We start from the raw sequence: 21939 nt of genomic DNA on the forward strand, positions 1-21939 counted from the left end.
TTTCAGTTTCACAAATTTTATCATAAAGTTAGTTTATTTTTTTACTTTTACTAAAAATGACAATATTACACTATCAAAATAAACATTATATTTTTGGATGATTTAATTTTCATATTAAAATAAATATTTTTAAAAATATGCATTAGATTAATTTATTTTCTTTTTTTTATTTGTTATTAAATTATTTACCACTAATATGTTAAAATAAAATAAAGTATATAAACAAATAAATTTTTATTGAATATATTAAACTTTTCTTGTTTATAATATTTTAATATTTTGTACTTTAAACATAATTGATAAAAGTTTAAAAACCATTTTAAAGTTAATGGTTAATAAACTTTGAATTTATAATCAAAAATAAAAAATTAATTTTTATTTTAATACTTTTTTTTTGATAAAATTATTTTTTTCCCTTTTACCATAAATAAGTGAAATATTTTAAAAGTTATTTAGTATCCCATGATTCTTTCCACATCAAGAAATGTTCTTTTTTATGTTTAATGTCTAAATTTTCTGACTTATGAGTTGTAGAAACACGTGTCCATTGACTTGGATAATCAGAATTAGAATGTAATTGGATAACAGAAATACAATTTTTATAATAATTTTTGTGAATAATGTAACATTCTAAGAAACCATTTTGTGATTTCAGAAAACCATTGCGTTGTTTTAAGGCAAATTTTGGTTGGACATATTTATACCATTCCATAGCTTTAAAATCAAAACAATATCCAATTTTTGAAGTTGTCTGGTCAACTCTATTTTCATCATCTTCCCAAGGTGAATTAAAAAGTTCAGGTTCAGTTACTAAAAAATATATCTTCTCTTCATGTATACATTGAGAGATGGAGGAACGAATGTTAGTTGGAGGTGTTAAATCTTGTTTATTTCCTGTTTTTAAGTGAAAACGAAAAAATGGGTAATTAACAGTATAATCCATAAATTCTTTTAAAACTAAAAAAAAATATATATATATATTTATAAGTATATATAATAAAAAAAAAAGTTAAATAAAGCTTACAATATACATAATCTTTGTATGCAAAAATAGCAAAATCATTAAAATCACCTATACTATAATTTAACTTTACATCAGTATAATTATTAAAATTTTCTTGAAAACGATAAAAAAGTTTAGAACTTTCCATACTTGGTTTATATTTTCTTGGTGTTGAATGAAAAATTCTACAATATATTGTATTATCAACATTACCTAATATATCAAAACTATTTGTCAAAACAATAATACTATCTTCATAACCAATAACTTTAAGTTTACTATTTTTACGAATTTTTATTGGAATTTTATTCATTTGAAGGGTACCATCAAGTAAATAATAATGGCATGCAACATAATATAATTCTTTTTCCCTAACAATTGTCCAATGTTCATCTTCCCATGAAACAGCTCCAGCAGTAAAAAGAACACTATTAAATTTATATAAATGATCATCTTTTGTTAATTTTTTATATGGTTCCAATATAAAAGAATAAATTTCATGTTTTAATGGTGTACATCTAAAACTTTTTTCATACCTTTTTTCAAGAACTTCTTTTTCAAAAGTAATTTTATTTGGGTAATTAGTATAATAATATAAATAAACAAGTCTTTGAACATCATTAAAATCATTTAAATTTTTAAAGTAACATCCTAAAAGTCTATCATTTATATATTTATCAGTATTAATAATACCAAAATTTTGGTAAAATTTTTTTGTTTTTGATAATTGAACAAAATTTCTTTTAACATATCCAAATATACGAAGAGATAAAATTGTTTCTACTTGTAAGTAGTCACATAATTTATATAAATCTATACAATTATCTAATGTTAAAGTTAAACCAAAACCATAAATAAATTTTAAAAATAGTCTAAATGTTTCAACTGATATTGTTGTAATTATAATTTCATTAAAATTATCTCCAGAAAAATTATATTTACTACTACAAAAATCAGAACATTTTATAAGAAGAGACTTTTTAACAATCTGATTACCATCAGGAAAAAGTAATCTTACATAATTAGATGTATTTTTATTGATAAGTATATTATCAGAGAAAGCTGTATCATCTGTTAATTGATAATCTTCTAAATATTCTTTATATGCTTCTTTACCAAAAAAGAATATCTCATCATCCATCCAATTTGAAGGAACAAATTCTATATGGGTAATTATTTCATCCGTCAACAATATATCACCTTTTTTTTCAATTTCATTTAATATTTTTAGAAAATACATATCTCTCCTACTATAACAACAATCATTTTGTCTTTTAAGTGATAATAAAAATTTTGATATTGAAGTACCCATAATAAGATAATAATAATAATAATAATATTTAGAACAATAAAAAAAAAATCTTCTTTTTTATTTTTAGTATAATACTAAATATCTATAAATAAATTCGTAATACAAAATTCCTAAAATGTTTTACAGATATTAAGATTATAGATAAGATAAATATATTTACAAAATAATTTTTTTTATTATTAAATAGTACATAAAGCTTCGATTAAAATAAATTAAAAATATATTTATATCATTATCACACCATAAGAGATACTCCCATTCTTATTTTTTTATTTATCACAAAAAAAAAATAAAAAAGAATATTTAAAATTTATAAATTAATGTTAATGAAATTAACTTATAGCAATAATAAAATAATGTGTAAGAAAAATTATATGTTTTTTTTTAATAACATTACTTTGTTTGTCAAAATATATATATATATATATAAATGTTAAGTTTTTGATAAATATATGTTGACGTGCTTTTTTGATTGATATTTAATAAGCTATCTTTTTTATTCATAAAACATATGTACTTTAGTTATGAAATATGATAAATCAAATTAGGCTTATGTTAAAGTTTTTTTCTAAAAAAAATGGCATAAAAAAATGACGATATTATAAATTATTTTTTTATTGTAATTTATTTTATAAAATCTTTGTCTGGAATATGTATAAAATATAAAAATATTTTTTTTAGAAAAAAAAAATGTTTCTTTTGTTTTAGAAAATTATTATAAATTTAAAGATAAAAAATTTTGTCAAAATGACAAATTAGTGATTTATAATTAAAAATACTTTATTTTACTTCATGCTACATTTAATAGGAAAAAGAAAAATATATTATATTTTTTATGTGGTATAAAAAATATTAGAAAATAATAGTATATAATAATTAATCATAAATAAATTTTTTTTTTAAACAATAATGGATAAATATTTTTTTAAAGTACAAAGTATTTTTCAAAATATGAATGATAATTAATAATATGCAATCATTTTTACATTTTGAAAATAACATCAATGAAATCCAGTGGATAATAAATATTTAAAAATAAACTTATAAGTTATATATCTGTTGTAAATAGGCATTAAATTACTTCAAAGCTAAATATATATATATATATATATATATATATATATTTATTTTTAACTAATCCACGAAAAAATTAAAGAAAATGAAGCAAATAACCTTTAAAAACTTTTTCTCAATTTATAGAAGAAAAAGTTTACTTTATGGTATTTAAAAATATAACATATGTATAGAATTTAAAAAAAAGTTAATATTCATGACTAAAATAGGTTTTATATAGTTACAAATTAATAACACTTGTCTCATTATAAAACAGAAATATTTTTAATTAACAAGTGTTATTTAATGTCTTTAAATTTTATGAATACTATATATATATATTTATTAGAAGGAAAAAAAAAAACTTTTTGACTATGAGAATTTTTTATCCAGTTTTTTTTGTTTATATTAAAAATATCAAATAACAACCATTTTTAATTTTTTCTATAAGTGTGATCTATTATTAAAAAAAAAAAATTATTTTTTAAAATCTTATTTGTTCGTTGGAGGATATCTATTAGGTAAAAAACAAAAACAATAATAAATTATATCACATTAATAAATAATAATATATTTCATTATCCTCAAATATGTTATTTAAAATATTTTTTTTTTTAATTTTTTTTTTGTTACTAATAATAACCAAAAAGAAATTTTCATGTATATTTTAAAAAGCAAAAAAAAAATGTAATATTATATTCTCTGTAAATACAAATGTATAGTTTCTCAATAAAAAGTCTCTAATACCAACAATAATTTATTATTAAAAAAAAGTAAACAAAAAAAAAACTATTCCAGAACATTTGTTAAAATTAAAATAACTTAATAAGAAGTAATAATATTTTTTAATTATAATACAAAGCAGGAAAAGAAAAATAATAAATTTTATACATTTTTATTTTTCAAATATTTTTATCATTAAAAAAATAATTAATTGCTAATATTAGGTTCAATTATATAATATATAACAAAGTTTTTATTTTTCTTTAAAACTAGTTCCAAATAAAATAATATTTTGTATTAGTAAATTAATATAAGATAAATATTATATTTAATAAACTTTTTACCTTTTTTTCAATTAATAATAAAAATTTAAAACTTATTCTACTTTTACAAATTTTATTAATAAAATGGAAAAAAATTTGTTTCATCATGAATGAAATATTTATATTATTTGATTTTTAATCTCACTTTTTATATCTAATTTATAAAATGAAAAAAAAAAAATTATTTCCGTTTACTTGGTTTTATTATGATATACAACCAAAAATATAATAATTTTATATTAATTTATTTAAAAATTCTTTAAACATATATTAATTCAAAATTAATTTATTTTTCATTCTATGTCATATACTTGTTCGCATTTTTAATTTCATCTATATATAATTTTTCATGTACTTTTTTTTTATCTTTTAACAGAAAAATTTGTTAATATACTTGTAATAATGTTAAAAAATTCTCTCATAACTTAGGGTGATATATTTGTGTTTTGTAACTTATCTCTATTTTAAAAAATATTGTTTATAATTTAGTTTTATGTATATAAAAATTATTGTTTCATGAATATTTTATTTAAATAATTTTGTTTGATCTTAAACTAAAGATTTTAACTATAGTGGGTAGTAATATTGTTAACATAAATATAAATGTACTATAATATACTAATGATAAAATGAACTTAATGATCTGTAAAAAAATATCATTATTTGCCATTAAATCTTTAATTGTTTTAATTTTATTGCTTTACATTTAGTATTCTTTTTTTAAAAGTATTATTATATAATTTAGCTTATTTAAAAAAATTATTTTTTTCAATTAACAATATTTTTTATTAACTGTTACAAAAGATAAATGTTAATTGTTAGTCATATATACAAATTTATTTACAAATTAAAAAAAAAATTCCCATATTTGTAGTATTAATAATGTGAATACTTATTGTTGTTTTGCTTTTCTTACAATTTAACTTTTCTTTTTGCAGCCAATTGAAGATAAATAGCAGCTATTTCTTCTGTTGAAGATTTTTGATATTTATGTTTACCTAGGTTAACAATAGTACAATCAGTATCATTAACTTTTATGGGTATCTTAAAAGAGCTACCATTATATTTATGTTTTATATAATGTATTGGTTCAGTAGATTCTGTAACCATACAATCTTCATCACCTTTAGTTTTTTTTAATTTTGGTTGATCAATTTCTAATGTATCTTCTGCTTTTCTTATTCGTTGAACTTCCTCAACTCTATTACTATCTTCTTCCATTTTTTCCATCTTTTATTTATATAATTTTTATTGTTAATGGCAGCTGAAAATAATTATCTATCATATAAACACATATCATATTTTAAAATATTAATGTAGAATATAACTATTTATAAATATATTAAAACATCCGGAGACAATTTTATTTTAATATACAAACTAAAGAATTGAAACAAATAATTTATTCACTAAATACATTTCCATATACAAACTTTAAATATCATCAACAGTATTAAGTTTTATTGTTTCACCAGGTTTAAACGGTGGCATACCAAGATATGGACATGTTGAACATCTAAAAGCATCACCAAGAGCACAATTTCCACATGAACTTTTAGGCAATACTGCCTCCTGTTCTTTTTCTTCCATTTCTGCCAAACCACATGTACAATTTTTACAGGCACGTTTTTTCCCTCCAGATGGAACATCACCACACTCAGCTTTAAGATCTCCTGCTGTTGGTTTTTTAAAATCTTCTTCAACTAACAAAGACTCTTCATCAATAATATCATCATCACCTGAAATAACCCATGATTTTTTAGATTCTGGTAATTTCAAAGGTTGACTAGATGAAATAGAAAAATTTGGTTTCATTGCCAAAAGATCTTCATTATCAATATTAATTGATGTAAATCCAGCTAATCGAAAATATTTCTGTAAATCTTTACCTTTATTAACTTTAACACTTCCTTCAGGTTTAAGTGCATTAAATATACTATCAGCCACCTCCTGGCATTTTTCAGTATCTAAATCAACAATATCTACCCTTGTGTAGATTTCTTTTTCTGTTATTTCTTCAATACTACTCTTGACAACAATCCCATCAAAAGTGACCTTCATTTTTAATCTAAAAAACTGTAATTAATTATCACTAATAGTAGACAAAAATTTAAAATGAAACACTCTTCTCTCGACTGTCTTTTTGTAAAATATATATGATTGTCTATCTTCAAATAGAAATGTACCATCATTTATCAATAATACCCAAAAATATTTCGAAGACAGGTTAAATAAAAACCACGTCAAATGACAAGATAAGAGAAAATTATTATGAAAAAAGTGTTTAACATTAATATATTACAAATCATAAGAAAAAAGATAACATCAATAAATAGCAAAAAAAAAAAAAAAATTTTTTAAATGAAAGAATTTTAAAATTAACTTGGAGATATCAATAATAATTGTTATCTTATTTCAAATCATTAGAATTATGAAAAGACAGATGGAAAAATGTTACCTTAGGAATCGTTTCGAGATGGAAAAAAAGAAATAACGCAACTTTATGGAGATCACTTTTAACTTCAAAAACTGTAATATTTAATTTTTAATGCCGTATTACTATTACGCTTAAACTCTTTTTTTTTACAATTTTTGATTCAATTATATTCATAATTTCTATCTTGACAATAATAAATATATAACCCCTCCTATAATAAATTAAATAGAAAGTTTAAATTTAAAAATGTTTCACTTAAAGTACTTTACACTGATGTTACAATCAAAATACAAAAAATTTTTTCTATTGTAAACATTCGATCATTGGTAAATAATTATTTTAACACTGACAAAAATATTTTAATATTATTTAAATATCAAGAAATGGAACTTAAGAAAAAAATATGTAATTTTTTATTTTAAAACTAGTAAAAAAAAATATTAAAAAAGAGACTAATATGCATAATTATTAAAGCTACAATAATTTTTTAAAATTATTCTAAATAATAAGTAAAAAAAAGAGATGATATAGGCATATTAAAAAAAATAAATAGAAATACAATAATATAATTAAAAAAAAGTAGATAAGTAATTTGAGAAATGTACACACACCATATTTTATTTTAAACATCTTTAACAGGTAAATTATCATTGGCAATAAAACCTTCATTCTCTTGATTAGGAATACCGACTCCTGGTCCTGGGGCAGCTTCATTACCAATAGGTTCAGGAATATTTATATCTCCATTATCTTTTGGAACTAAAGCTTCACCACCACCAGGGTTAAGTTTTTCTTTACCATCTAATCCACCCAATGAATCCTCAATATCACCCATTTGTAAAGGTTCCTTTACACTTTTAATAACTGGTAATGGTGGAGCAGGTGGTACAATATTTCCATTAATATCGTTACTACTCTTCTTATTACAAACTTTCTCTTCAATATCTTTTTTTAAACTTTCTATTTCTTTAGTTAATATGTTATTTTTTTCTTTTTCTTCATTAATTAATGTTTTCATTTCATCTTTGTCTTTGGCAACATCTCCTAACAAAACTTTTCTTTCATTATCAATTGATAGTTTACAAATTCTTATATCATTAGTAAGTTTTTCTTTTTCTTTTCCTAATTTATCAACTTCAACTTTATATTTCTCAACCTCAATATGAAGATCCTCCAATTGACTTATTGTTCTTTGAAGACTACGACTTTTTTCTTCTGAAACTTCCTTCATAATAGTTAAATCTATTGAGACATTATAATAGGAATACAGAACAAGTCCAAAAGCACATATAGTACAAAGTAAAAAGAATAGTTTAGCTTGTGACAAACCGCCATGTCTAAAAAAAAAGTAAAGAATTTTTTTATATTATTTTAAAAAGATAAAACTAACCTTACACCACGTCTTTCTGGATGCAATGGTTCATAGTTAATAGAGACCATAATTAATGATAGATATAAGTAGATAGTTATCCAGATAAAGAATATATACTTAACTAAGAGTTTTACAAAATAATCCTCTGATATACAATAATATTATTAGATTGAAATGTATATTATTTTACAAAAGATAAACTGTAAAAGATGTTTAAAAAGTCTACTTAATTATTATTTAAAATAAAAAGCCATCCACAAGATGGATTATAGATATATTCTTTTTGCAGTTATCTATCCAAATCAACATAAATATCATTATTGTACCAAAAAAACAACATACTTTCGTTTGAAGATATATATTTCTTACTCCATAAATAAGTATAAAAAATTTTTTTTGGATGGCAAAGAAGTGATAAGTGTTTAAATATTTTATATTTTGATATGATTAATAATCTTTATAAATATTAAATATAAACATAAAGTAATAAATATATATTGTTGAAAAATTATAACAATGTTTATATAACGAAAACTTTGTAAATTTTCACATATTTGATGGCTAAAAAAAAAGTTTATAAAAATAGGTGATAATAAACATTATTTTATTAATAGGTGAGGAGTATTAAATTGGAAATTGATGATAAGAAAAGTATATCACCATAAAAATTAGTAGGTATAATGAAAGTACATCTGTAGTAATTGATATATAGTAAAAAAAAAATTCTTTTATGTTGTGATATATCTTTTTTTTGAATAATTATAAAAAAAAATAGTAAATAAAAATATATCTATAACAATGATGTAAGGTATTATATATATATATATATAAATTAAATGATAGTGATAGGGAGAAAGAGACAAAGGACAAAATAATATATATTTATATTTTTGTTTAAAATCATGTATATATATATATTTATATATATTATAAACTTCTACAAAAATAAAATTATTATTTATATTTTGATAAAAGTTATTATAAATAAATTCTTTTATCATATCTTATTTTATATAAAAGAACATATTTTCTTGATTGATAGAAAAGATATATGCATATATATATTTAAAGTTGTTACATGATATTCAAAAGATATCATAGTCATTTTTGTTACAAATAATTTCAAGTATATATATCATCATCATCAATATGTCTATGTTTTCAGGGCTGATCAAGTAGGTATAATTTTAATATGATAAATACTATTTATGTATTATTTGATTCCGGTGAAATTTTTAGACAACATCCTAACTTTGTCATTTATTGTTCTAATATATTGTTTCTAATTTATTGCTATATCCTTTTTTATTTCTAATTTTTCTTTTTTAAAATATATCTTTATGTATCTTTTTATTTTTTGATCTATATTTTCTATCTATTCTCGTTGGGATATTTTATTCACCTTCCAATTTAATTAGTAAAACATTTTTTTTTTACAAATTACTTGTATATTTTTTAATTCATAATTAAATTATTTTGATTAATCATAATATAATATCTTTTTTAATAAATATTATGACATTAAAATTGTAATATATTTTAAATAATTATAATAATTTTATATTTATAACCCCAAATAAAGATATAGCTAATAAAAATAAACTTTTTTTTTTTATAACATTACCTAACCTCCAGCCGACCTTGAATATATATATATACTTACTTATTTATATAAAATACATTTAATTATTATTAACATGTCATTTTAGAAGTAATTAACTGTGAACTTGATAAAAAAATTTTTTAATACAATGTTAATCTTGTGTTTTTGTCTATATTATAATCAGAAGTCAATTCCTTAAATATATACACATAACTCATACATAATTTACCTTTTTATTTATGTTAATTTATCCTTGATAACTATCTTTTGTACTAACTTATTGGTCCCAAAGGTCAACAAAAAGTTATATTTTTTTTTTCTATTTTCTTCTCTCTCTCAGTTCATGTACTTTCTCTTAGATTGAGTAAATTAATTTTAATAAATGATTATCATTGTTTATTCCCAAAATTTAATGGTTATGTGACTTTGAATGATAAGTGAAGTGGAAAGATTTGTCTTGGACTACCTTCTTATTGTAATCTTCACATGTTAATGATAATTGTAGTTAGCTTTCTCTTTCCATAATTTACCTGATTACTAATAATAATGATGTTCTCTTATTCGATTTATGATCATTTAATTGTAATCATTTAAGTATATTATATATTCATTATTTATATATACATATATATATATATTTTATATATATTATATATATATATATATATTATATATATATTTTATATATATATATATATTATATATCAGTCCCAAATTTAGAGTAGGTGATGTATCAAGTTTAAGGTACCTTAAATTCAAGTGATTAATGATACTTATATTTCTTTCTTAACACGTTATCTCTTTTTAAATATATTTACCTAAATATAACCAATCATTGAAGACAAGGGCCAAAGAAATTAATATATATAAGATCACATTATTTTTTTTGTTCACTCCATAAAATTAAACCCAAAAATGTTTTCAGGTGCCCTTAATTACAGGTGTCAACAATGTGTATGTCTCAAGTGACAGCTTAGCTAATAGATATTATAAACTAACTTCAACCTTGGTCATTTTATATTTCTCTATTATTTGTATGTTCTTTCTATACATTTATTTACCTTTTTACCTATTTAAGTTTATTATCCAAAAAAACCTCCAGATGGAGTTGGCTCATGTAATCCACCAAAAAGAACATTGTTAATCCTCCTCTTGACATCCTTGATAAAACTAATGTTGTTTATTCTTTTTGAAGCATCAGGTGGATATATAAATATATATACCAACATAAACACATTTATCCCATTTAATAATATATTTAAAACTTTTACATACAAAAATACTAATAATATTATTATTTGTAATAAAATAATACTTTTTTTTTAACTAAAATATTTAATACTTTTATTTCTTAATGAGATTTATCCAATAAAAACAGTTAATATTATATAAATATATTTTAAAATTATTTTTTAATTTTATTCAATCAAAACAAAAGTCCATCATTCTTACTATGAGTCATTAAAAAGTTTTGAGGTAGATGTACATTAATATAATATAATAAAAATAAACTATCTTTTTGTTTATTTTTAATTTTTAGTATTTATAAAGTTTTTAAATATATTTATACTTATGATTTTATCTTAAAGATCTATATCTCCCTCTTCCATTATTATAATTTATTTTACTTTTTTTTTCAGTTATTATTAATACCTCCTCCCTCATTCTGGAGAGGGAAAGATCCGTTATATTAGAAAAAAAAAACATACATATACATATATATATTTTGATTTTTCTTTTTCTTAATATATATGTCATTTCCTATTACAAATATATCTCCAATTTTTATTTTGACATTTTTCTCCTCCTTTTTTCTTTCTAATTTAGTTTTTTTTTAACTACCATCTTCTCATTTTACTTTAAAAAAAATTTCTTTTTTTTTGTCTTTCTTGTAACTTTTTTTTTTGTATTTTGAAAGATATTTAATATTATAACCCATATAGATATATTATTTTTATTATTATCAATAGAAAATTATTGTGAGGAAATATATGTACTTACAACTATATAATAATATACATATATATATATGATGGATATAAGTATATATGAAAATAACTTCTGTTTCCTTATAATACCGTAATATTTTTATAAAAAGAGGCAATCACATATTTATATAAATATATATACGCATACATACATGAACTCTACATACTAATATTCATAATGAAGTAATATTATGTATATATTTATATTTTTATATAATGTTTTGAAAAAAGGCGTGGTCAAGGAGGATTGAGAAAAATTTTGTGGTGTGGTATTTTAAAAATCTCAATGTGTTTTGTATGTGTATGCCTCTTTATTCTCTTCCTCCAGTCATAAATATAGTTATTAGGCAGTAATGTATCTATCTATATTATAGGGGGTGTGCACAAAAATAGGGAGAAGAGAAAATATCTTAATGATAGAGAGTATTAATATATAATATAATAAAAAGAGAGAAATGATGTTTATATATGTATGTATATGTGTACCTCTGTATTTTTATATTTCTTCTCCTTTTCACATTCTTCTCCTAACTTGTTCATCCTTATCTTCATTCTTTTTTGTAATTTCATATTTTATATCCTCTTAACAGAGGAGGGGGAAGATTCATACATATATATATATAAATATATATATTACGTTGTTATGTATTCTTCTAGGATTTTGTATATCTTTTTTTATTAAAAAAAAAGGATGGATTGACTAAATCTTTCTTCTTTTTTTTTTTTTTTGGATATTTTTATTAAAACTAATGTTGTCTTATATATTCATAAATTTTTTTACACTATTTTTTAAGTTTATCTTGATTTTTTTTATAGGTAATACCTCTATTAATAAGTTATAACAAACTGGCTACAGAAATTATATCAATTAATAATACCTCATCAATGTCGATGGGATCGACAACAACATCTACCCCATCATCAACAGCCACAAATACGGCATCATTCATTTTAGATTCAACTAGTCCATCACCCTCAAAATATTGGAATTCATCAATGAATACTTCTTCATCAACAGCCTCCAATTCATCTATTGGTTCGTGTTTTGAGGAATTGTCAACAAATCATAGAAGCAATAATTATACAATGGATAATAATAACAATTCAAATAATAATGGAAGTAAAGGAATAACTTCTAGTGGTATTGATACTTATTCAACTTTTAACGAGTACCAAAAAATGAGTTTGTCACCAAAGACAACCTCTATTTGTAATGGTTGCAGGCATCGTAAGTTTTTTTTTTTTTATTTTTTTATAGTTACAAAAAAAAAGATGGTATTTAATCATTTTTTTATATTATTACATTTTTTTTCTAATAAAAAAAATACTTTTTAATACCATAATTATGCATTATATTTTTTATTAATGAAAAACTAAGAATTTCAAATAAGTTACTCTTTTTTTTATTAACATATATTATTATGATAAAAAAAAAGGAATAATCAACATATTTTTTAAATATATTTTAATAATTAATAGTATAATTTTCTTTTTACATTTCAGAAATCAATGATAGATATGTATTAAGAGTTAATCCAAACTTAGAGTACCATGAATCATGTCTTAAGGTAAGAAAAAAAATATTTTAATAATTTATTAAAAATTCTATATACCTCCATATTTATTTATTTATTGCAATAATAAATATAGATATATAGAATATTAATCACCTAAATTTTTTATTATTTATTCACAACCAAAACTATAATATCATAATCATCATCTATTATTCACCTCATGCGATGATTAAAAAGTTTTACCTTAAATATTGTGTATATTAAAAATCTCAATATTTTATGGATGAATATTTTATTGCTATTCTTAAATAATTATTTTAATAATATTTGTTATTTTATTTATTTTTTTAAAATAATATTTTTTTTTTTTAGTGTACCCATTGCTCATGTTCTCTTGATGAGACAACAAATGCTTTCGTCCGTAATTCAAATATATACTGTAGGGATGATTATTTCCGGTAAGTTTATTTTTGCTTTAAAAAATCTTATTACTATTGGTATATAAAAATTTTTTTGCCTTTAGCTTTTTTTTTTCACACAAATATCCTGAGAATTAAACATTTAAATGTTTTTTTTTTGTAACACTAAGTAAATTAAATGTTTCTCTAATTTAATTTTATTATACCTATTAATACTTTATCACAATTTAACACCACTGTTTTTTCGGCACTTTCAATATATGTATATTTACAACTTACTAGGTGTGATAATGGTAAAAAAATATGTTGTTATACCTTAAATCATATTTCATTGATAAACTACTCCTTCAGGAATCTTGTTCATTCTTCAACATCTGTCATCACTACTTAAGGATATATTTTTAAGAGAATTTGTACTTTCTTTTTCCTATCATGAGAAAATAAGAGAGTAAAGATCTATATCATATATACTTTCATCAAAAGTTTTTGTATCTTATTTTTGTTTGCCTAATAAAGTATCACATAAGTCAAAATACTGTTGCTACTTTTCAAATATTTAGTTAAATTATCTCTCCTTATTCTTATCAATAGATATATATATTTAACTTCTAACATATGTCTTTATATATATATATATATATATATTTATTATGTCCCCTTGTCTTCATTATTTTTAATATTATGAGATGTTCAAAATATAAAACATTAAGGAACATAATTTAACTTCTCACACATAACAAATAAGGAATTGTATATCAGTTATAATAAGATATACTTCATTACTTTTCATAAACTTTTTAAATATATATATATATATATATGGGGTCCTGTAATAATATGTATCTAATAAATAAAGAAATAAATATAAGGTACCATATATATGAAGAAAAGTATACCATTTTCTATACATATATATATTTACAAAAGAATCCTTTTTCAAATATAAAATAATATATATTTTAGGAGTTTTCAGTTATATAGTAGAAAAAGACAAAAGTTAGAGTATATACTTTTGACTTCTTTTATCAATATTATAATACTTATTATATATATATAATATATACATGTATATATCAATATTATAACAGTTTTATTTAATAATAATAATAATAAAAGAAAAGGGACTTTTAACATTATCTTTTTTTTTATATCATAAATGATTTATTTTCTAAATATCAATATATGATTATGATTATTATTATTATATTATACATATTAGATCAAAAATAGATGACCGAAAAGGAGTATAATATTTTATTTATCAAAAATTACCTTCCATATCATAATTCTTTAACAATAGGAAATTTAATATAATTATCAATTAATGATTATTATAAACTTGATAACCTCAATAAATGTCTGTTAACATAAGTAAAAAGGGGGTAACATAACTATGTCATTTTATAGAGATATTATTTTTACCTCACTTTTCTTCTTTTTTTCTTGTCAATTCAATTTCACGGTACCCTTCTTTTATAAGTTAAAAAGCCTTATTACCGTAATAATTTAGATAATTAAACTTTATATATAAATATATATATTTCCTATCAAGGTGTTATATATGTGTTGTCCCTGTCTCTCTTTATATAAAAAGAAAATAAAAAAAAAAAAAAGAATGAAGTGTATGTAAACATGTGTGGAATGAATACATATAAATTGACATCATGTCATAATCAACTCTTCTCCTTTTTGTCGGTTACCTTTGTACCTTCTTTTTTTTTGTAATCTATTATATATACACTGTTAGGGAAGTTATTATAAAAAGAGAAAAGATAAAAAAAAAAGTTTCCCTAAATATTACATAATTAAATATACAAATAAAATTTTTAATATATCTATTAATAAACATTTTAATTATTAGATAATAATTTTAAAAAAAAATATAATACATATTAATTAAACAAATAAATAAATAAATAAATAATTTTTTTTTTCTTATTATTATAGATTATTTGGTATTAAATGTGCACGATGTGATGGATCATTTCATAGAAATGATTATGCTTTAAAAAGCGCCTCAAATACATTATACCATGTAGATTGTTTTTCATGTAATACCTGTTCAAAAAAGCTTCATTCAGGTGATCAATATTTATTAAGAGAAAACGAGTTATATTGTCGTTTGGAGTGTGCTGAAGCCACCACCTGCCTCATTAATAATCCATCATCTGTTGGGACAACGACTGGAGATCTCCTTAGTAAAATGGAAGATGATGATACATGGGAAGATAGGTTATCTCTTAATAATTTAGATCATTTAAATTCTATCTCAACACCACCATTATCAATAAAAAGTTCAAATTCTGAAGATTCTATAGCAACATCACATCATCAAAGAGGTTGTAGTAGTAATGATAATGGTCTACTTAATGGTAGTGGATCATCAACCTCCAGTAATAATGGTTGTGGTAGTAAAAAAGGTAAAAAAGATAAACAAACAACTAGAGTTAGGACTGTATTAAATGAAACACAATTAAGGACATTAAAAGCATGTTATGCTTCAAATAGTAGACCTGATGCCATTTTGAAGGAACAATTAGTTGAGATGACTGGCCTCTCCGCCAGAGTCATCCGTGTTTGGTTTCAAAATAAAAGATGTAAAGATAAAAAAAGGCAAGTTGCTTTAACTGCTATGCAACAAGCTGCTGAAAAGGTATGTTGAACTTTATATTTTCTTCTCTTATAAATAATAAAAATATATATTTGATAGAAAAAAAAAAAACTTTTTTTTTCTACCATTTATTATTTTTAAATCAACCTCTCACATCATTAACTTTTGTTTATTATTTGTACATATATTTTACTACAACCAACTCAATTTATCTTTACATCTGGTGGTAGCTTTTTTTTTTTTCCTCTAAGTAACTTAAAAAAAAAAATTTTTTTTCACAATATTTAATCAAGCTTTTCTATTACTATTTAAAAAAATCGTATTTCTCCATTATCTAAATCTGTTCCTTTGATGGTTCAATAGTTTTTGAACATATGTAACCATTGGTGGTACATCTTAATGTAGTTTAAAGAAAATTACTAATGTTTAAGAAAGATTCAATGAAGCGAATCTTTTTGGTAATTTAACAAATTAGATGCGCATATATACAGGGACGGAGAAAATTAATAAATATATTTAAGATGTGTTTTGTTTTAAAAAGGGGTTAATTTATATTTAATTTCTAAAAAAAAATTTTTTTTTTTCTTTTTATTATCAATTAATTTTTGTTATTATAAGTAAAAAAAAAATTAAATTAGATATTTAATTTTATGGTATTAAATAATATAAATAATATTTGTAGTAGATTACGGTGACTAATTTTTTTTTTTTTTTGTTATATCTAATTTAGATTTTTCTTTTATTTATATACTGTACAAATTAGTTGTAGCCTTATTTTATGGTTTATTGGATAGACAAATTAATTTGATTATCTTTTATGTGATGAATATTTTATTTTTCATTTTATTACTAAAAATGAATGTGGTTACTGTGGTTTTTTTTTTAAAGTATTATAATCTTCATTTTATTATTATAAAAAGATAAGGAACTTTAATTATCAATGACAGTATAAATAGATGTATATTTTTTAAAAGTATATAATCTTTTATTATCATAATCTGATTTATTTATTTTCTGATAGTTTCTTAGTAACATTATTTATTATCAAACGAAATAGTTGTATTAGAAGGTAAAAAAAAAAGCAAGAGGTTGATAGATGTCATAATCACTTTAAAGCTAATCACAAAAAAAGATTGTGAATAGGATAGTATAAAAAAGATATGAAAAAATAATAGGGATTTTTAATATATAATTTTATTATTATCTCACTAAATGTGAAATAAGAGATATCTTTTATCATGTTTCTGTTTCCTATATATATTATCAAACTGTAATAATAATAGTTTTATCTTCTTCCTTTTTTTTGTTTACATCATCATCTTCAATTTTATCTGAAGATGGAGGGATCGGATTTTATTTGAAGGGAAAAGAAAAATACTACTAGAAGGGTGTCTTTTAGCATATGGCGCATCTGGACAAGTTATTTTGTATATATAGGGTTAAATATATTGTAACATGGATATGTGAGAGACAGACCTAATAAATAAGTAAACATAGACATATAGAGTAATCTTATGTTGATAACAGCTTATATACATGATAGTTGTCTATGTAGTTTAAAATGATAACTGATAACATAAGGGAATGTAAAAGATATTTAGAAGTCAATTTTTTTTTTTTTTCTAATTAAAATAATAACTTTTTTTTAATCTTACTTTTTAATTCATTCTTTTTTATAATTAATGGAAAAAAAAATATATATAATTTATATATAATTATCATAAATCTTTTTTTTTTTTTATCCTAATAAAAAATCTCTAACTTTTCCATTAAAATATTAATATTTAAGATATTATTTAGGATTTATTATATTTATATTTAAATTAAATTATCAAAAGTGATGAAATAATATTTTAAAAGTACAAAGATTAAATCAAAAAATATGTGTAATAAAAGGAAGTAAAAAAAAAATAAAGAAAGAAATTGGATAACATATTTTTATTATATGGTATTTGATATTGTAAAATATTATCCTTTTCAAATAAGTAAGAAAAGCTATTTGTACTAACTTTAATTTAGTAAAGGATACCTGTACTTAAGTTACATTAGATAATTTTTTTATTTATAAGTATATTCTTTAACATATATTTATACACATTGATGGTACTTGATTTTTGGGATATATCTATGATCAAATAAGATAATATAACTACCGGCAATGTTATTATATATATATCTTTGAATTGATGTGATATTAAATTATAACAATTTGATAATACAATGAAAAGTGTGAATTTTTAAAAGGTAATTTAAAGAAATTGAAATGATAAGTAAAAGTTAATGTATTGTTATAAAGTTTTTATTATTTGATATGAACTGAAACTTATTATAGAGAAAATTTTATAAATACAAAAGTTAGTATATATTTAAATTTAATATTTAAATACCTTAACACTTCAAGTAAAGTGCTAAAACTTTTTCTTAAGGACCTTTTTTAAGTTATAATAGTTGGTCACACATACATATTCAATTTTATTATCTTCATTATATAAGTATATATAAGATATAATAAGTCTAATTGTTAAAAATGTGTTACAAAAAGGAAGAAAAGAGTAGTTTTACAATAAAAATAATACTTCTTAAGAAGTTGATGGCGTAACCTTAGAAGATGTTAGTTACAAGGACTTTCTTAACTTTCTTTTTTCTCTCTGAAACTTGAGCATATTTTATATATTTATTACAACATTAAATTTTCTTTTCTCTACAATATCATCTTAAATCACATTAAAACTTTAACCTAATAATATATGTAAAATTATAACAAAAAAAAAAGTAATGTAAAATTTTAAAAATTTGATAATATTTAAATAAAAATTAATATCATATCAATTTTTTTTTTCTAGGAAAGAGCACTTAATGGAGTTAGAATAAATGGTGTTGGACCACTAGTTGCACCATCACCAACAACTCATCATGATTCAAATCTCCAAGGAATAGCACCTATTGATATAAGACAATATCCAGGTAATTGTTGGGAAACTCCTGGTATTCCTATACAACCTCCACCACCATATCACTCAACACCTCAAATGGTAAGTTATCCATTTTTTTAAACAAATTTTTATATTATCAATTAAAAATAAAGTTACATAAAATTCTACTTTTTATTGGTGTCACTGAATAATTTATTTTTAATTACTTACTCTACTTCTTCTTTTGTTTTTATAATATATGTTTCTAAGGAAAAAAAAAAAAGAAATCATTAAATAATGTTAGTATAAAAAAAAAAGATATATTTTTAAGAATTATATATAATGATGTTAATATATTATTATAAAGATAGTATTGTAAGTTGGTATAAATCCTATAAAAGTAGTCATCAAGTTGTTAAACTTTTTTCCGGTTCTTTATATAAGCACCTGCCAGATTGGTTATATATATATATTCATTACTTTTTAATAGACACAACAAAAAAAAAATAAATAAATAAAGGATAATTATACTTTAAAATATTTTGTAATTTTTAAAGTATTGTGATGTTTAATTTCTTCTTCCTTCAGACAAAACTTATGTTACTTTAAAAAAAAAAAAAATATTACAACATTATAGGGGATCTATCATAAAATTTTAATATATATGCCACCATCTGATGATAGTTATAAAGGTGTAATAATAACAAAGCGGTAAGATAAAAGAATCAAGTATAAGTAAGTAAAAATTTAATAAAAAAAAAAAGTTTGATAGTCTGATGAATGATTTATAGAACTAATTATTTATCCTACAATACACCTGCTAAAATAAAATCAAAAGATTAAAATAAAATTTTATTTTTATTATATTTTATATTTTTTTTTTTTTGTAATTTTCATTGTAAAACATTTGCTATGCCAGAATATGAATAATAAAAATATTTTTATAGATAGGAGGTCATATGAATCCATATAATAATGATCAACAACAGCAACAACAAATGATGTCAATGAATGGTGGTGGACCACAACCAGGATGTGATATGGGATCATTTCAAATGATTCACCAAGACAATGACTACAATAATAGACTTGGAATTTTAGGTATTGGAAATGATATCACTTCATCATCATTAAATGATTAGAAAAATAAGTAAAAAAAAAAATCAAAATGAAAGTATATATGTATTGACAGTAATAATAATTATATATATTTTTATAGAAATATTATTATATTTCTTTAAAGATAGGACCAATATTTTTTAAATAAAATATCTATTTAATCAAAAATCAATCAAAATGCCATGAACCGTTGAAACAATGAACAAAAAATGTTTTTTTTTTCATTTATTTTATATATATGTATTTTTGTCTTATTAAACAATGTTAATTATATACTTTGTCTTTTTGTACAATATTAAAAAGTTTAATTTTTTAATATATGACAAACAATATTTTATTATCATTTTAATTTTATCAATTATAATGATTTAACTTTCAAAAATGAAAAAAAAAATAAAAATTTTTAATAAAAAAATTTATGTGTATATTTTTATCTTCTTATCAATAAAAAAAAATTTTATATTATCGTATAGGTAAATGTATTATTAGTTAGATGTATATAATTTATTCTTTTTTTTTTTACAGTACTCATTTTACAGTTGTTTGGATATTCTTTATCATATATATATATATATATTCTCTAGATGATAGTAAAAAAATAATTTTTATTTCTTTCTTTATTACTAAAGTATACTTTAATGAGATAAATTCTGTATCTCTCTCTCTTTTAGATAGAAAAAAAAAAGTTTTTAAAAATACAATTAATTTTTTAATCATGATATTTTAAAATGTTTAAAAAAAAATTATGATAGTCGTCAAAATAGTGCCATGAAATCAATTACATAAAAATATAATGATTATAATAAGCAGCTGGTATATAAATTATATATTATTGTAGTAAAATATATAACAATGATAGTAAAAAGTAAAATATATTATTCATTTTATTATTATTTAGTATATTATCATAAAAAGTAAGGGATCTTTAACAACCTCTTTGGGTTATCACTTCATTAAATAAAGTTAATTTTCTTTCTACTATTTATTATTATCTTATCTTTTTCCATATTATTTTGTTACTATTATTATTATTATTATTATTATTGTATTTAAATATTAATAATTTGTGTCTTTGTGTTAATTAAATATTTTACCAAAAAAAAAAAATTATTATAAATAATGATTAATGAAATAACTTGTTAAAATAATTATGATGTCAAAAGAAGTTATCATTCATTTGAATAATATTTAAAGGACAATAATCTTTCTTTTACTAAATAAATATATATCTGGTATATGAGAAATAATGATTAACTACCATAAAATTAGTTTCCACTACCACAAGTAATAGTACATCAAAACTAATTATGATGATGATAATTTTGGTGTGATAAATATTTATTGTATATGTAATTTTAAAAATAAAATATGACATTTCACCTAAATATAGATTGATATTATACTTAATTGTACTTGATATTTTTTGATAATACATAACTTGGAATATATATATCAATATTTATTTATTATGGTGATGTAATATATTTTAAGCATTTTTATTTGTATTTGGGGAATGATAAAATTGTCCTTTGATTTTATTTAACTTA

General features: G+C 20.6%; 5 protein-coding genes across 5 annotated transcripts; 1 reads left to right on the forward strand and 4 right to left on the reverse strand.

Moving 5' to 3' along the window:
* Positions 1-448: 448 nt before the first annotated feature.
* SRAE_2000062900 (BTB/POZ fold domain and BTB/POZ domain-containing protein) lies at positions 449-2315 on the reverse strand (the record flags this gene model as incomplete). Its single annotated transcript, XM_024651482.1, has 2 exons — positions 449-957; positions 1025-2315. 2 exons carry the CDS (start codon positions 2313-2315, stop codon positions 449-451), a joined length of 1800 nt encoding a protein of 599 aa, XP_024505155.1.
* Positions 2316-5326: 3011 nt separating this feature from the next.
* Positions 5327-5644, reverse strand: SRAE_2000063000 (Hypothetical protein; the record flags this gene model as incomplete). Its single annotated transcript, XM_024651483.1, has 1 exon — positions 5327-5644. The coding sequence occupies one exon, from the start codon at positions 5642-5644 to the stop codon at positions 5327-5329; it is 318 nt and encodes a 105-aa protein (XP_024505156.1).
* A 204-nt stretch (positions 5645-5848) lies between these two features.
* Positions 5849-6475, reverse strand: SRAE_2000063100 (Anamorsin; the record flags this gene model as incomplete). The annotated part of the gene is made up of 1 exon (XM_024651484.1): positions 5849-6475. The coding sequence occupies one exon, from the start codon at positions 6473-6475 to the stop codon at positions 5849-5851; it is 627 nt and encodes a 208-aa protein (XP_024505157.1).
* Positions 6476-7473: 998 nt separating this feature from the next.
* On the reverse strand, positions 7474-8291 carry SRAE_2000063200 (Hypothetical protein; the record flags this gene model as incomplete). The annotated part of the gene is made up of 2 exons (XM_024651486.1): positions 7474-8188; positions 8242-8291. 2 exons carry the CDS (start codon positions 8289-8291, stop codon positions 7474-7476), a joined length of 765 nt encoding a protein of 254 aa, XP_024505158.1.
* A 730-nt stretch (positions 8292-9021) lies between these two features.
* SRAE_2000063300 (Homeobox domain and Zinc finger, LIM-type domain and Homeodomain-like-containing protein) lies at positions 9022-20415 on the forward strand (the record flags this gene model as incomplete). The annotated part of the gene is made up of 8 exons (XM_024651487.1): positions 9022-9026; positions 9389-9398; positions 12631-13042; positions 13318-13382; positions 13704-13789; positions 15698-16403; positions 19205-19393; positions 20221-20415. The coding sequence occupies 8 exons, from the start codon at positions 9022-9024 to the stop codon at positions 20413-20415; spliced, it is 1668 nt and encodes a 555-aa protein (XP_024505159.1).
* Between the last annotated feature and the right edge of the window lie 1524 nt (positions 20416-21939).

The sequence above is a fragment of the Strongyloides ratti genome (genome assembly GCF_001040885.1).
Source record: "Strongyloides ratti genome assembly S_ratti_ED321, chromosome : 2".
Lineage (NCBI taxonomy): Eukaryota > Metazoa > Nematoda > Chromadorea > Rhabditida > Strongyloididae > Strongyloides > Strongyloides ratti.